The 17,890-nt window shown below is 49.6% G+C and overlaps 1 protein-coding gene across 2 annotated transcripts in view; it reads left to right on the top strand.

The window, feature by feature from the left end:
* Positions 1-17,890, top strand: part of LOC146192632 (uncharacterized) — a 61,044-nt gene that overhangs the window by 29,544 nt on the left and 13,610 nt on the right. Inside the window, exon 3 of one of the 2 annotated variants that reach the window (XM_084600063.1) lies at positions 15,363-15,496. The exons of the other annotated variant lie outside the window; for it this stretch is intronic. Coding sequence (XP_084456189.1) covers positions 15,363-15,496 — 134 coding nt within the window. The remainder of the gene's footprint in view (positions 1-15,362; positions 15,497-17,890) is intronic. 2 annotated transcript variants of the gene reach the window in all.

The raw sequence follows: 17,890 nt of genomic DNA, 5'->3' as shown, positions 1-17,890 counted from the left end.
AAACAAAGCAGAGGCTGTTGCAAGAATACTATTGGCCTGGATGTTTTAAGGACACGGAAAATTTTGTACGATCATGCGACACGTGCCAGCGGGTTGGAAAGGCGCAAGATAAGTGGAAAGCTCCGATGGTGTTAGTACCAATCATTACCGAGCCGTTTCACCGGTTAGTAATAGATGTAGTTGGGCCACTTCCTGTGACAGAGTCAGGGTACCGTTATATCCTCACTATGTTATGCCCAGCCACAAAGTTTCCAGAGGCTGTTCCGCTGCGCGAGGTGACGTCCGAGAGTGTAGTGGATTCGCTGCTGTCAGTGTTTGCACGAGTTGGATTCCCTTCCGAGGTCCAAAGTGATCAGGGTAGCGTTTTCACGAGTGTCCTCACCACCTCATTTCTCGAGCGATGCGGCATTAAGGTAGTGCATAGCTCGATCCATCATCCGCAGAGCAACAGCGTAGAAAGATGGCACTCTGTTCTCAAAAGAGTCCTGAGGGGACTGTGCTATGAAAACAAGCGCGAATGGGATACCTGCCTGCCTGCAGCTCTTTTCGCTTTGCGGTCAGTGCCGCACGAATCCACTGGATTTAGCCCAGCCGAGTTGGTGTACGGAAGGTCACTGCGCTCACCTTTGCGAATGGTGCGCGAAGCCTGGGAGGGGCGCGGAGAAGACCCAACAGTAGTAGAATTCATTCTGAACCTCTTGAATCGCTTACATAACACTAAGGAACTCGTTGAGGCCAGCATGAAGTCAGCCCAGGCTCGTTCCAAGGTGTACTATGATAAGACAGCCCGTCAAAGGACGTTTTGTATCGGGGACCAGGTGATGTTGCTGAGAAGTTCAAGGCAGAATAAGCTCGAAGTACAGTGGGAAGGACCGGCTGAAGTCGTTGCAAAGCTTTCTAACACTAACTACGCAGTGAAAATTCCCGGTAGGCGTAAAGAAGTGCGCATTTATCATTGCAATCTTATGAAGCCTTATGTGCAGAGGGAAGCCGTGGTAAATCTAACGTTAAACCTTCCCGAGGAGATGGGGGACAACTTGATTTGCCTCAGCGGAAAAGGAAGCAACGCTCAGGAGCTTCTCAAAAAGACGGAGCAGAGAGGAGAACTAAAGAAATCCCAGCTGTCCGATCTGGGCGAGATAATAACAGAGTTTGAGGCCTGCTTCGTGGACAGGCCAGGCAGAACTGATTTGACTGAGCACGATATTGAGCTGACTTCAGACGTGCCAGTGCGATCAAGGTGCTATCGATTCTCTCCAAGGCAAAGAGAAATTCTGGATAGGGAAGTAACTCGCATGCTGGAATTGGGAGTAATAAAACCCTCAGAAAGCGATTATGCTTCGCCTATGATCTTGGTAGAAGCTCCAGGTAAAGACCCTAGGCCTGTGGTAGACTACCGAAAGCTAAATTCTCTCACCAGGGATCAAGTGTATCCTATTCCGAATATTGAGGAGAGAGTAGAACAGGTCAGTAGAGCGGCATATGTGACTACGCTGGACCTTACTCGAGGATACTGGCAAGTACCGCTCACTGAACGCGCCAGCAGATACGCGGCTTTCGTCACTCCGACGGGCAGCTACCAGCCAACAATGATGAGTTTCGGGCTCAAAAATGCTCCATTTTGTTTTTCCCGACTCATGGATAGGGTTTTAAATGGGTGTGAAACATTCGCGGTGCCTTATTTAGATGACATTGCGGTTTTTTCCGACTCATGGGCGGACCATATGGTACATCTAAGAGCTGTACTGAGCCTTTTGCGTCAAGCTGGACTAACCGTAAAGGCCGAGAAATGTTGCCTGGCAAGGGCGACCGTGGACTACTTGGGTCACAATGTAGGTCAAGGTTTCAGGAAACCCAGCGAGATTAAGATTTCTGCGGTAGCAGACTACCCGCGGCCGAGCACGAAGACGGAAATTCGAGCATTCCTGGGTCTGACTGGGTACTACAATCACTACATCCCTAACTATTCAGCTTTGGCTAGCCCTCTGACCGACGCTCTCCGCAAGACAGAACCGACAAATGTAGTCTGGGACGAACAAAAGGAAGCCTCCTTCGTAAACCTGAAGGCTGTGCTGATTAGCCGTCCGGTATTGCGAGCTCCAGACTATGGCCGAGAATTCACGGTCCAGTGTGATGCCAGTGATCGAGGGTTAGGTGCTGTTCTCTGCCAGAGAGATGACGACGGTAATGAGCACCCCGTGCTCTACTTGAGCAGAAAACTGAGTTCTAGAGAGAGGGCTTATTGCGCGTCAGAGAAAGAATGCGCTTGCATTGTATGGGCCATTCAAAAATTGCAGTGCTATCTTGGAGGGGCCAAATTCACCGTAGAGACGGACCATTGTCCCCTGGCTTGGCTGCAAACTGCGACATCGAAGAACAGTCGCCTTCTTAGGTGGAGCTTGATTTTACAGCAGTACAATTTTGAAATAAGATACAAAAAGGGGAAGTTAAATGGGAATGCGGACGCGCTTAGCCGCTCTTTCTAAGCGGTCCGAGATGTTCCTCACCATGTATCCAAATTGATAATCAGGTTTTTTTTTTTTTTCGTGCGCTTGTATATGTGTGACTATGTAAAGCAGCACGTTTGGTTTTCTAGGAATACGTGGGTCCTGAACGTCTTGAGAGTAGGCTTTTCTCGAACAACAATGGCAGTTTTCTTTTGACCTGGTCTCTTCAGACGGGAGCCGAGTGCTTGCTTCGACATGTGGTTGAGTTTCAGACAGCTCGAGCAATTTGGCCTACAACAATCAAGACAACGCGACAAGCAACAGCGAGCTTCAAGCGTTCACGTGCAGACCATTAAGTCGTCTCTTCATGCAGCAGCTGGGACTGCTGCCCTCCGAGACTCTTCTGGCGGGGGAGGAGGCTGTTACGACCAAGCATCCGCATTTGCGCGCTCTATTGTTCGCCTGTGGGCATGGATAAGTTTTGTGAATATGTGGTGATGGTCCAATGGCTCTAAGTGAGCCTGTTTCCAGGAATCCTGTTTTGTAAGCCTGTTTTGCTTTGTGGACACTCTGCAAATGCCAAATTGACCCTGCCAAGAGAACGTCTGGAAAAACACAAAGAAACGTCCCCTGCGGGAAATAGCAGGAAGTGCTTTCTTTCTTTTGTTCACCCTTCCAGTCGAGAAGTGCTATCCTCCAGTGATGAATGCCTCCTATGCAAAGGAGACGACAGAGTGACATGTCCGCTGACGTGCAGGACAAGAAAGGAGCATGACTCATACGGCCATTAAGTGATTTCCCGGGAATGCAGGAAAGATTTGCAATTGTCGAAAAGGGACAATGTTGGGAGCCCTATGCGGCGCGCACGTGTACTTGGGTTTCTGAGAAGTAAATCCTCTTGCCGGAACCAGCTGCCTATCGATTCTTGGCTGAAGAATAGAAATGTACCTCCTCTCCTCGCCGTTCCCAAGCTTTTCCCGCCAACAAGTGATCACGCCCAACGAAACAATGCCGGACCAGTCAGTGCTTCAGACCATCAGTGCAGTGATGTGTTCGATTGGATGCCGATATCTGAGGGGCGTGCCCTGGATTTGGTTGGTCAGCATCTTCAGAGAGGGGCTGGACATAGGGGGGGTTTTAAGGACGCTGCAGAGCACGAAATGTCGCTCTGGGCCCTGGGTAAACGGCTCATCCAGTCGCTTCTCGCTATGAACTCTTAACGCTTGTCATTTTGCTGATGTACCCTTCTTTTTCATGTAAATATTCTTGTAAATACGTTTTCTCAAAGTGCCAGTAAACCTGCTTGTACATATTTTACCAACTTCGAAGATTCAGTCCTTCTTCAACCCCGAGTCTCTGCACGCTACCAAGTGAAGGCCGGGTCGACATAGCCCCAGCGTCACGACAGGGCACTGATATAGCATAGCACATGCAAGCCTCTTCGTTTCGCCTCCATCGAACGCAGCCACTCTGCCTTTCTCGTTCTAAGGAAGAGTGGCTTATGTGGATGCCATCCGTTGTCAGCCAGCCCACGCACTTGCAGTCACTAACGATTCTCTCCGATCCATGCTAACTGAATCAGTACACTTTGACCTTAGTTGAGGCGGAGGAGACAGCTGGTGCCTTAGCTATTACGCAAACTTCAGCGGAATACATTTTCAGTGACTCAAAGGCTGCGATCTAGTGTTTTCTCCTGATGGGGCTGGGGCAGGTAGGTCACCGCCGCTTGCGGCGGGGGCTAGCCTGCCACCGAATTTTTATCTGTTGTAGGTCGTCATTGCACCCGCCACCGCTTCGGTGGTGGACGACGGCTGTTGCTGCGGCGCGCGTCTTTCTTTCCTCTTCCTTTTCTTCCTTCGCTATTTTTTCTTCTGTTTGCACGAGGCAGAGGAGGTGGCTGAGCTACAGAGCCAGTAGCAGGCCCGTGCATTTTCTTTTCCTTCTTCCTACAGCCACAACAACAACAACTAGAACTACGCGGTTGGACGGGTGGCACCAACAGCCATCGGTATCTCGCCCCACCCAAATCATCTGGGTGCCCGCACACGCGGCCCATCCTGGCAATGAGGCGATCAATGCCGTCGCTCGCGATTCGACTGACCAAGCAAGACCGCCCCCGCCGGGAATGGATAGGATACGCGCGACGCGGTTCTCACATACCACGATATCACCTTACACTACCGCCATTCTCGTCTCACCTCCGCACATATCTTTTCCAGCACCACTAACAATTGTGGCGCCACCTTCAGGCCCACGCCTTTCTCACTCAAATTCGTCTTGCCCTCCTCCTCCACCCCTGGACGTACTCGCCGGTCTGCTGTTTATGCGACAGCTCCTGCGCCGATTACTCTGTCTCTTCGAAGCTTGCCAGTCCGCAGCAGTGACAGGCTGCTTTGTACAACACCAAGCCAAAAGTCCACTTCGGCTGGTGACGTGGGCGGAAGAAATCGCTGCTAGGCATGCCCTGGACGCCACAACCGGCAGCGCTGCTATATAATTTCGTTTTTTAGGCCTTCAAAATAAAAGTTTGTTACCACCACCGGCGGTCGAGATCGAACCGGGGTACTCCGGCACAGTAGTCGGGCGTTAATGCACCACTGCAAAAATTAGCGTGTATGTTTCTACGAAAAAATGTTCATAATGTTGGCACAAAAGCGACAGAGCGTACTTTAATAATAATAATAATAATAATAATAATAATAATAATAATAATAATAATAATAATAATAATAATAATAATAATAATAATAATAATAATAATAATAATAATAATAATAATAATAATGATTCACAGGAAGGGAAAGGCGTAGTATTTGTCACACTTGTTTATGTGGACACCTGAGCCGTGCTGTAAGGGAAGGGAAGTGGGAACGAAAGTGGAAATACAGAAAGGGAAGCCGTAGTGGAGGGCTGCGGAGATATTTCGACCACCTGGGAACCTTTATCCATATACAGGAATGTCTCACAAATAATTAACAAAAAATTCTGGCAACTTTCACTGTGCAGCGGATGAAAGCAGCAAGTGCCATCGGGGAGATATCGCTTATCGTGTTTAACAGGAGATAAAAACAGCCTCGAAGATAAGGAAATTGAACGGTTGAGGTCATTGGTTTGTTTATTGTAAAAAGCTTACCGTGGCTTTTTTGTAGCAGAAGTAGTTCATTTTTTCATCTCCTACACTTTCCTGTCATTCTAATGCTGTAAAAAAGTACCTAACCTCGTACAATAAAATAAGTTTAGAGTACGCGCTTCTGCGCCTGTCGTTTCCATGCATGTCCAGTGTTTTCTATACTAAGGGAACTGGAACTGATTTCTGTACGAGTTATATCCCTGTCACACGGTCATCTTCAAAGACGACTGAGTCGATAACCATGAGATTTTCAATCGTGATCGAGCTCGAAGTCTGTTGAAATAGTTCTGGTGTTTGGCGCCAAATTTTTGTGGTGACACTATCGTTGCTTTCGGTTTTGATTAAAGAACTAAATTCTTTCTAGAAATGCAAAAAATTATAACTGTTACCATTTTTGGTAACTGCAGGTTGTTAATTGTTATTAAAGGACAACTTTTTTTTTAAACGCGTTGACGTTCATACGGCTGTGGTTTTCACTGCGTTTGCTTTCCTCAGTGGCACAGGTTACAATGGTAGAGTGTACAAAAATAATGTGCATTAAAAAAGAGCGATGCTATATTTAAATTATTACGAACAGTAATATTATATCGCGTAAATTAAAGATATGACATAAAAATTAAAGAGCACTGCAGAATCTGCATTGAAGTAATGCGAAAGCACGGATACTGCTGTTGGTTGCTCTTGGTGCTTCTAGGTGCTTAATTCCCTTCTTGTTTGCCCATTTTATTCAGGTATTTTCAAATTGCGCGCCAATCCCTTCCTATGCTCTTTTTCGGCTCTACTTTCGATTGCTGGACATCACATGCTTGACGTCATATTCACTACGGCGCCCCTTTCTCTCTTTCCGCTTTCACTCCCACCTTCCTCCCTTCCCTTACACACCCTTCAGGTGTCCACAGAACAAGTGTGGCAGCTACTGCGACTTTCCTTTCCTATGACCCAGTTAATCTAATTATTTAATTAACTTATTGGCTTAATTATATTTTAGGTTAAAGTTCCCCAAGTGGTCGAAATTACCCCGTAGCCTTCCACTACGGCTCCCCTTTCTCTCTTTCCACTTTAACCCCCACCTTCATTCCTTCCCTTACGGCGCGGTTCAGGTGTCCACAGATCAAGTGTGACAGATACTGCGCCTTTCCTTTTCTGTGAACAAATTATTATTATTATTCTTAACAACATTATGTCATCCTGTATCGATTGACACCACTCAACCTCTACCACTTCTCAATTACAACTGCTGCGGAGACAATTTTACGGACACGGCCTGAGGACACGGTCTGCGGACAGAAACCTGTGAACAAAGCGAAGTAATGCTTTTGTATTAAGAATACTTGTTAATGTTTTAGCGTGTAGCGCTACTAGCAGCAATCATGGATTTCGCCGATGTCTGTCCGAAGCCGCTCACTCTTCGCGAACTTGAAGTGGAGAAAGAGAAGTGGCTACGCGCGCGTCTCCCGGCTCAGTATTGAGGAGGTGGAGCGGCCGCAGAGATGTAGTAGAAGCTAAAGCCCCTCAATAGTAGAAGCCACTCTCTCTCTCGCTGTCCATCCATCATCTCTCCGTGAACTTGAAGAGGAGTTGCACTGAGGGGGTGGAGCGACCGCATGATGCGCCCTGTTAGAGAATAAAAAGTGAGAGAGGGGCGTGTCAGTTGCCAATTGCGGACGTGGCGGCCGTCGCTGGGCAGCGTTGCACTTGCGTGTGTGCGTTTGCTTCGCGTTGCAATGGACGAAGCCAGGCCATCTGGCACTGCGGCGCAGGTCTGCCGTGCTCGACTTGCTGAAGTACAACGGTTACGAAGGCAGAACCGGAAAGCCGGAGGCCCATAAATCGACAGTCGGCGAAGACGCGGCCGTTTGGACGCTCAAGTTCTCGCAAGGCTGGCAGCGAGCTGACGGCGGATGAGCATAGATCACCTTGACTCCAAGGGGGAGTCAAGTTTGCGGGCTTCTCCCAGAAACGGTGTTCACCGCGGGTCCACTGCCGCAGGGGGGATTCCGAAGGATCGGCCATGATCAAATGGCAGCTTGACGCGAGTTTGTTTATGACGGTCCCGCAGGCGGCTGCTCTTCGGAAGTGGTGTAGGAACACATGGAAACGGGCGACACGGTCGGTTCGGTTCGTTCCGATACTCGGGAAAGTCGCACTTCGACCGTGCCGTGAAGGAGGCAAACCAGAGCAGTTAAAAAGCACTGCGAAGCGCTGTGGTTGTGGGTTCGGCGCTAACTGCTCTGTCTCTCGGTTTCCGCCGCCCGCGTGCAACCGAGCAAGGGCAGCGAGCGGAATGTTTGGGCCTTAGGTTTGGTTGGAACCAACCTTAGGTTTGTGTGCTGTGTTTTGGAAGCGCAACCATCGGCGCTGTTTGTCTTTGTGACTGCTGGCCACCTCTTGCATGAGCTGAGAGAAGATTTTCGAGAGAGTGTAAATCGCAAATGGGTGTGGTGATGTATGAAAGGTATAACGGGGAGAAGGGGTGCTACGCACCTACTTCGTATTTGATTAACTATTCAAGTCGGCCATATTTTTTTATCGTAAACGCGCTCTGCACGAGAGTGCGCGTGCCGCTCCTCGGGTCTATACCTTGCGCGACGTTCGAAGGCCTTCAAGATCTCAATAGAGTTCTGATCTGTTCCGCTAAGTCGATATACTATCGGCTCAATGGCCATTGAAACGCCTATGACAGCGTTCGAAGGCCCTCTAGTCGATAGACAATCAGTTCAAGGGTCTTTGAAATGCTCGTTTGACAGCGGTATTTAACGTGAAAATTACAAGAAAAAATTACGAGGGACTTTAGCGACTATGGCAGCGAAAGGCGAAAGCCTGGCGTTGAATTTCAATGGCAGATCCGGAGCTATAGGTTTTTCTGTTCTGGCCAGAGCAATTCTATTCCAATGGCAGAACGGAAGCGAGAGTTGTCCCAACGGCAGATCGCGATCTCGCGTTGATCCCGAATGGCTCCATGGAGCGACGATATCTGCTCTGCCGAAATCGGCAGGTATGGCCAGAAGCCAGCGTGACGTTGTACCCGCTTCCGTAAAGCCAGGCTCACACTAGCGGGCAACTTCCCGCAGCGGCGCAACGTTCATGGCGCCGCAGCGTCGCAGCTCCTCGGAAGGACGCACACGTCATTACACGTCAAGACCGGCGGCCGCTCCTGTCGCGGGGCTTTTCTTGGTGAGCGTTTAAGTGTGGGATTACTTCTGGAGGAAAGGCGCAGTAGCGCGCGTTTGGATGGTACGCCATCGCTCCTGTCGCGTGGCGTTTCTTGGTGCGCATTAAAGTGTGGGATTACTTCTGGAGGAAAGGTGCAGTAGCGCGCGTTTGGATGGTACGCCATCGCTCCTGTCGCATGGCGTTCCTTGGTGCACATTAATGTGTGAGATTACTTCTGGAGGAAAGGCGCAGGATTGCACGTTTGGATGGTGCGCCATCGCTTCTGTCGCGTGGCGTTCCTTGGAGCGCATTAAAGTGTGGGATTACTTCTGGAGGAAAGGCGCAGTAGTGCGCGTTTGGATGGTACGCCATCGCTCCTGTCGCATGGCGCTCCTTGGTGCACATTAAAGTGTGAGATTACTTCTGGAGGAAAGGCGCAGGGTTGCACGTTTGGATGGTGCGCCATCGCTTCTGTCGCGTGGCGTTCCTTGGTGCGCATTAAAGTGTGGGAGAACTTCTGGAGGAAAGGCGCAGTAGTGCGCGTTTGGATGGTACGCCATCGCTCCTGTCGCATGGCGTTCCTTGGTGCACATTAAAGTGTGAGATTACTTCTGGAGGAAAGGCGCAGGATTGCGCGTTTGGATGGTGCGCCATCGCATCTGTCGCGTGACGTTCCTTGGTGCACAATAAAGTGAGATATTACTTCTGGAGGAAAGGCGCAGGATTGCGCGTTGAGCCACCTCCGCATGCCTCCTGCGGACAGAAGAGATAAATTAGAGAAAAAATAAATAAAAAATTTGAGGGACTTTAGCGACTAAAGTAGTGAAAGACGAAAGCCTGAGAAGTGTCATCCTTGGCATTTCTGCCATTTGCAATCCCACTCTTGAACGCGCGTGAAGGAACGCCACGCGACAGACGCCGCAAAAGCGGGACACACTGTCCATGACAGTATGACCCAATTAAAGGCTTTCGCCTTAAAAGAAGAGGGAGGAAAAGGCGCGCCGCAACAGCCGTCATCCACCACCTAAGCGATGGTAGGTGCAATGACGGCCTACAACAAAAAACTTCGGTGGTTGGCTAGCCCGCGCCGCAAGCGGCGTCGACCTACCCAGTCCCAGCCCCGTATTGTCAGAAACTGCCACCCATCGCCACCCCCCCGCCACCAAATTTTTATCTGTTGTAAACCGTCATTGCACCTCCCCCCCCCCCCCCCCCCCCCCGCTTCGGTGGTGGACGACGGCTGTTGCGACGCGCGTCTTGCTCTCCCTCTTCTTTTTCTTGCTTGCCTGTTTTCTCTTCTGTCTGCACGAGGCAGGCCCGTGCATTTTATTTATTTCCTTTTTCCTACAGTCGCAACGTCGCAACAGCAGGCCTGGGTGCCGCCCCGCCGGGGTGGTGCAGTGGTAAGAAGCCCGACTACTGTGCCGGAGTACCCGGGCTCGAACCCGACCTCGGCGGCTGCGTTTCGATGGAGGCGAAACGAAGAGGCGTTCGTGTGCTGTGCGATGTCAGCGCACGTTAAAGATCCCGAGGTGGTCGAAATTACTCCGCGGCCCTCCACTACGGCTCCTCTTTCTCTCTTCGTACTTTCACCAAGCTTTTACTCCCACCGTACACCCTTCCCTTACGGCGTGGTTGAGGTGTCCACAGAAAACAAGTGAGACAGTTACTGCGCCTTTCCTTTCCTATAAATAAATCAAAGGCCTGAGTGTCGCATTCTGCTACGAAACGAACACTAATTAGTGCTTGTTAACGCGAAAGCGTTACTTCACTATGTTCACAGATTTCTGTCCGCAGACCGTGTCCGCAAACCCTGTCCGCAAAATCTATCCGCAGCAGTTGCGGGTAATTGAGAAGTGGTAGAGATTAATGAGTGGTATCAATTGATAGAGGGTGACGTAATGTTGCTGCAGAACAATAATTAGGCCGATCGCTAACTAGATAATTAGAATAATTGGTTCACAGGAAAGCAAAGGCGCAGTAATTGCCACGCTTGTTCGGTGGTCACCTGAACCACGCTGGAGGGAAGAGAGGAAGGTGGGGAGTGAAAGCGAAAAGAGAGAAACAGGTGCCGTGGTGGATATGAAGTCAAGGATGTGACGTCACGCAACCAGACGTAGAGCCGAAAAAAAGGGCATAGGAAGGGATTGGCGCGCAATTTGAAAGTACCAGACTAAAAGGTGTAAACAAGAAGTGAATTAAGCTACTAGAAGCAACCAGAAACAACCAACAGCAGCATCCGTGCTTTCGCATTACTCTAATGTAAATTCTGCTGTGCTCTTTAATTTCTAGTTTCATTAATTAGTAATAAGGTGTACACCTAATTAATTACTTAAACAATTACCTAATCACCAATTAGTGTTTTTGAATTACTTAATTTGTTATCAATTGGCAATTGATCATTGATTGACATATGGCCATATAAGGCACGCATTTGCGCATACTGTGGTGGTGTTCGCTAATTAGTCGAGACGTCTAGGACGTCATCCCGCCTCGGCCAATCAGAACACCGTAAAAGCGGGAACCTTTTGTCCACTGCAGCATGAGCCATTATAGGCTTTCGCCTTAAAAAGCATGAGCTAGCCACCCCATTTCATGGAGAAATCTTCATCATCATCATCATCATCATCAGCCTGACTATACCCACTGCAGGGCGAAGGCCTCTCCTATATTTCTCCAATTAACCCGGTTCTGTGCTAACTGCATTCACTTGACCCCTGCGAACTTCCCGCCCACCTAATTTTCTCCCGCCCGAAATTACTCCGTAGCCCTCCACTACGGCTCCCCTTTCTCTCTATACACTTTCACTCCCACCTTCATCCCTTCCCTTACGGCGCGGTTCAGGTGTCCACAGAGCAAGTGTGACAGATACTGCGCCTTTCCCTTCCTATGAACCGACCGACCGACCGACCGACCGACCAACCCCTGCTACGCTTTCCTTCCCTTGGAATCCAGTTTGTTACCCTATGCGACCATCGGTTATCCTCTCTTCGCACTACATGTCCTTCCCATGTCCATTTCTTCTTCTTAATTTCCACTAGAATGTCGTTAACTTGAGTTATTTCTCTGACCCATTCTGCACGTTTCCTATCTCTTAATGTTACCCCTACCATTTTTCATTCCATAGTCCTCTGGGTTGTCCTCAACTTAAGTAGAACCCTCTTGGTTAGCCTCCACGTTTCAGCCCCATAGGTGAGTAGGAGAAATCTTACCAGTTACCCTACTCCGTTGGTGCAAAAATTATTGGGCGAGCGTTGATAGCTGCGATGTATTGGTTTGGTAAAACGTTTATTCGGGGCCTGCAGTAGAACGCGCGCTCGCGCGCGCCCGCTCCGGACGGGGCCTACGTCGTCCTCTGGGCACCGGCCGCGCGGCCTGGGTCCCCGCTCGCCGTGGCCGCTGTGGTTCAGCACCAAGGACCGAATGACCGACTACAGCGAAATAACCAAGGCGTTCCGCCTAGCTGCGATGAACATTATTTTTAGTACGACGCTGAAACGAGCTGAGCGTCTTCGTGACGCGCTTTTTAGATGCGTTGTTGACGCATGCGCTGTTCCGGCATCAGTGGAAAAACTGATTGTTATATAGGAAGGGAAAGGCGCGGTAACTGTCTCACTTGTTTGCTGTGGACGCCTCAACCGCGCCGTAAGGGAAGGGAGGAAGGTGGGAGTTAAAGTGGAAAGAGAGAAAGAGGAGCTATAGTGGATGGCTACGGAGTAATTTCGACCACCTGGGGATCTTTAACGTGCGCTGACATCGCACAGCACACGGACGCCTCTTCGTTTCGCCTCCATCGAAAGGCAGCCGCCGAGGGCGGGTTCGAACCCGGGTACTCCGGCACAGTAGTCGTGCGTCTTACCACTGCCCCGCCGGGTGGTGCAGTGTCAGTGGAAAAGCACAAGGATTTCACAGTTTCGCGTAGTTCGCTTCTGTGTTCTCATTTAGTTGAGCCACAGTCGTCCGCGGCGCACAGTCAACGGGAGGTAAAATCCCTTCATACTTAACAACAAAGTGGAGATGTTTATTATTTTAAGGCGAAAGCCTTCCTAGGCTCATGGAACAATATCCTGTGCGTGAGAGTTGTATGTGAGATCTGTCATATTCCGCGAGACACCACGAAATTCTCATCTAGCAATGCCACACTTGAACGCGCACCAAGGAACGCCACGCTACAGGAGCGATGGTGTACCGTCCAAACTGGCACTTGCCGAAGAAAGTGACAGATACTGCGCCTTTCCTTTCCTGTAAACCAATTGTAAATATATGTGGCACTACAACGAACGCCGACAACAGGCAAACGATGAGAGGCAAATGATAGAAGAGAAAAGGTAGGCTTTTGCCATTCTCCTCTTAAGAGACATCTGAGACCATTTAGGGGACGTAAAGACCCGGCGGGCAGCCTGGAGACCTGCCATAGATCTCCAGAGCGCCACAGCAGGAGCGTTAACGAGAGGCTGCAACGCTTCAGTTTAGGACTTCTGGTGCACATCCGCCATTTGGCGACCTCTCCCCTGTGGGGGCTGGTACAGGTGGGTCACCGCCGCTTGCGGCGGGGGATATCCTGGCGCCGAATTTTTATCTGTTGTAGGCCGTCATTGCACATGCCACCGCTGGTGGTGGATGACGGCTGTTGTTGCGGCGCGCGTCTTTCTTTCCCTCTTCCTTTTCTTTCTTCTCTATATTCTCTTCTATCTGCTATCTGCACGAGGCAGCGGAGGTGGCTCAGCTACAGAGCCAGTAGCAGGCCCGTGCATTTTCTTCTCCTTCTTCCTAGAGCCACAACAACAACACAATTGGCGAATACTTTAAAAGGGTGCTGCAAAACTCGCCTTATTGAGAATAGTGAAGTTGGTCGTTGTTAGCGAGGCCCTACAACTTCACAGAACTGAAATTCTGCTCGGAACAACAGTGATTTTGTGCTTAATAATAACGTGGGTCATTGTGATCTTATTATAAATTATTGGGGACGATGCGTACGTGCAATTTATTGCAGGCAGCGTATGTACGAGGGAGCCAAAAAGGTTAGAAGTAGCCTTGGATTGTAATGAAAGAATGCGGATGTAAAAGCATGAATAATGGGTTTGGTTTGTGGGGTTTAACGTCCCAAAGCGACTAAGGCTATGAAAGACACCGTAGCGGAGGACTTAGAAATTTCGACCACCTGGGGTTCTTAACGTGCGCTGACATCGCACAGCACACGGACGTCACTCCGTGTCGCCTCCATCGAAACGCAGACGCCGAGGTCGGGTTCGAACCCTTGTATTCCGGCGCAGTAGTCAGGCGTCTTACCACTGCACCACCCCGGCGGGGCATATTACACGTTGATAATACATTCAACCCGTCCAATTAAACACATTTAGCCCACTTGGTAACGTATACGGAGGGTGTATAAGACGCATTCGGTGGGTGAATGAATAAATGAGTGAATGGTTGAGAGATTGAATAGAGTCTCATTTTTCTTTATTCGTTTCGGTTCTTCACTATATCGTCTCTCGCTTCAGCCCACCTAAAGACCGCTTGTTAGTCAAGCTGCCTTACACTATACTAGAAGCATGTCGCACGCAACGACGTGTTGTGTTGCGGCGCTTTATCGTGTAGGCTGTGGTAGCTAGGGTGGACATGTCATGCGGAATGTGCTGAACTTGAATCTTCTAGCCAAAAATGTGCAATGCCACGTAAAGTGATGTAGGTCTACTTCACGCACTGTTTCCGACGGTGGGTGCACATGTTCGGTTTAAGCTTTCCGTTGCATGTCTGTCGAGAAACCCCTTGCGAAGCATGTGCGGTTTGTTTGTGCCTTCAAACTGCGCTCAGTGGAGCGGGAAGGTGGGGTGGCTGCTCCTGGCCCTACGGGGCTAGAACTGGTAGGTCACCGCCGCTTAATTGCGGCGGGGCTAGCCTGTCAGGGGATTTGTATCTGTTGTAGGCCGTAATTGCACTCGCCACCAGTTCTGTGGTGGACGATGGCTGTTGCCGACGCGCGCGTCTTTCTCTTTTCCTTCTTTTTCTTTCTTCTCTCTTTTTCATTTCTGTCCGCACGAGGCAGCGAAGGTGGCTCAGCTACAGAGCAAGTCTTTTTCTTTTCCTTCTTTCTACAGTCGCAACAAGGCTGCGTTCGCCATTTGATAAAAGTGAGACAGTTACCTCGCCTTTCCCTTCCTATAAATAAATCAGGCCATTTGATAAGAAAAAACTTCTTGATGGCGAGTAAACCCTTTCGTCGATCAAGAAGCGATGTTGGTGCTTAGCGACGAACGTAGTCTATCATTGCTCCGCTAGCTAGGGGAGCCTTCGGTGAGCATTTTTTTCAATAAGCAATTTGTTGGTTAAAAATCGCTCACACGAAGTTACATGTGTCGTTACATGTCGTTGTTAAATGTGGCAGAATATGTAAGTATATAGGCCAGACGGCCATGTTGGCAGAAAAAGTATCAGCAACTATGGCTTATGTAATAGCGTGCTTATGATCGTTCTAGCATCTCCTATCCCAGATTGTCGTGCCTTTTTCAGCGCTTGTGAGGAGACCTAAGCGCTTTTTCCCGGCCTAAAACGTAGCAAGTAACGCGGGTATTATAATGAGCCTGTGGGTTGCTTAAAAGTACAGCGCTCCTGCCATGTTGGCGACTACGCAGAGCGGCGGGCAGGGACAAGTTTCCGGAGGGAGCAGCGAGACCGCGATCCTGGTTCCCCATCATCGCTATGCTGGTGCTTATGGTGCTGGTGATCTTCCCAACCGTCTTCTTTCTGCTCAGCCTCATCTCGAAACGTGAGTGGACGGCGCGTCGTACGCAGGCGGCAGTCACATGCACGTGCTGTCGATTGGATCTAGAGAGGTACCGCTCACGGTCATCACCATCATTAGCAGACCTCTCTCTCTGGTGCCTCCTGTTCATTCTGCTATAAATGTGACGTATGCAGCATGCCTGCCCTTACCGTTGCCAATTTCGCCGGCGTGTGGACGTACCCGACTTTGTCCTTCGCGCTGCACTTAGAAACAATGTTGCTTCGACTTCTGTGCAGAACGATGCAACATGGTTATATACTTTCACTTACTATACTTGGACGCTTTTCCTCTCGTTGTTGTCCGGTAACTTCACTTCGCGAACGCGCTCCCAGAGGTGGTGGTCTTCCGCGCTGTCAACGGCGTCAGAAATACTTGCGGCCACTAGGTCGTGCCTGCGGCCTAGCAGTCGAAAATAGAGAGACGCAGCATGATGCGACACCGTGATAAATTGAGTTTGTTGTTGTGTTTGCGACTGTAGGAAAAAGGAAAAGAAAATGTAGGGGCCTGTTACTGGCTCTGTAGCTGAGCCACCTCCGCTGCCTGATTGATTGATTTCGCGCGGACATAAACAGCCGTCGTCCACCACCGAAGCGATAGCGGTAGTAGCGGGTGCAATGACGGCCTACAACAGATAAAAAATCGGTGGCAGGCCAGTCCCCACCGCAAGCGGCGTTGACCTACCAGTGCCATTGATGCTTTTCGACTCCAAGTGGAGGCAAAGTGCATCGAGGCACCGTAAGTCCCAGCCCCATAGTGCTAGGTTGCGTAGCAGCGGGCGTGAGCACCTTGGTGATGCGTATCCAGAGGACAGAGAAATTAGGTGCTATTGATTGACGGAGCTGGGGACAGTGCTTAAAATACGTTATTTTCAAAACTGCGCGTAGTTTGGCACGAGATAACGAAAATATGTTGAACCACAGAGCGAAATGCATAATGACATTTTGGAAGTTATAAAAATTATGAGGGACACTTAAGCTCAGCCTTTAAGTGTATGATGCGACAACGTATGCTATCACCGGACATAAAAGACCCGCTTTAACCAAACCGTATTAATGTGCCTAGGTGCAATATGTCTGACACGACATCCAAGAGCACTGGAAGGTTGGTTCTTATTCCATCTTTCCACCTCAATTAAGCAAACCGAGTTGGTAGCCCTACTTAACTTCCTGATAACTACGCGGTCACGTTAAGTCGCATATACCATCACAGAATCAGTCAGTGGCCGACCATATCAGCTGCCAGCTACCACCTACTAGCGCCTTGCCCATGCATGTTTTTTTGTTTTGCTCAGAATGCCAACCCAGGGTTTTCTGAGTAACTCGACCTTTAACGCTAACGTGTTAAGACTGATATGACTATAAAAGGAGGCTACAAATTTATAATTGGGAGCCTAAGTGTACCGGTTAAAAAGTTAATTATTAGACTACTGTGCCGGAGTACCCAGGTTCGAACCCGACCTCATCGGCTGCGTTTCGATGGAGGCGAAACGAAGAGGAGTCCGTGTGCTTGCAGGAAGTACATCTTTAAAATTAAGTGGCTGGATTCCTGAGACACCGGGTATAGCTACTTCTTCGTTACAGCTAGACGAGATGTGCAATTCCTTCAGACCACTGCAGTGCCTGCATTGGTCGCTTTTTGATTATTTCAAGTACGAAATCCTCTTGCACATTTAATTAACCCCGCCGTGGTGGCGCAGTGGTTACGGCGCTCGACTACTGTTCCCAAGGACGCGGGATCGAATCTAGGCTTCGGCGGCCGCTTTTCGGCGGAGGCGAAAAGCAAGGCGCCCGTGTGCTGTGCGATGTTGTTGCACTTAGAAGAAGCCCAGGTGGTCGAAATTTCCGGAGTTCTCCACTACGGCGTCTCTCATAGCCTGAGTCGCTTCGAGACGTTAAACCCCACAAACAAACAAACATTTAATTATCTCTCGTATTGATAATGACACTGCCGTCCTTGCCTTTCAAGGTATTGCTGATCGCCCTGTGCTAAGCGTCGCTAATGATAAGGACCGACGGCTCAAATCAAGCTGGTGCTAACCGATAGCGCGTTGAGGAACTGGGCTGTAATGACTTAAAATGTGTTTCACAGCGATATTATTACTATCCGCACTTTTGGACATATAAAACAAACAAGCCCAGCGCTTCGACCAGGCATCACAGATAGGCTTTGCAAAATACTAGAGCGATGCGCGCGCCGGAAAGCAGCAACAATACAAATATAAAAACTCCCTTCCATCATGCTCCCTTGGCAACCGCATTTGGCATGACGCTAGACAAGGAGAACTGTCAACAAGCTCGGCTGGTCTATTGATTTCAACCTAAAGGAATTAGCTGGCGCCTGCAGTCAGGGATTGCACGGTAACGGAAGAGGAGGAGC

This window comes from Amblyomma maculatum, chromosome 4 (genome assembly GCF_055883805.1).
Source record: "Amblyomma maculatum isolate TAMU_Amacu chromosome 4, ASM5588380v1, whole genome shotgun sequence".
Lineage (NCBI taxonomy): Eukaryota > Metazoa > Arthropoda > Arachnida > Ixodida > Ixodidae > Amblyomma > Amblyomma maculatum.
This window is presented reverse-complemented; position numbering and strand designations above follow the sequence as displayed.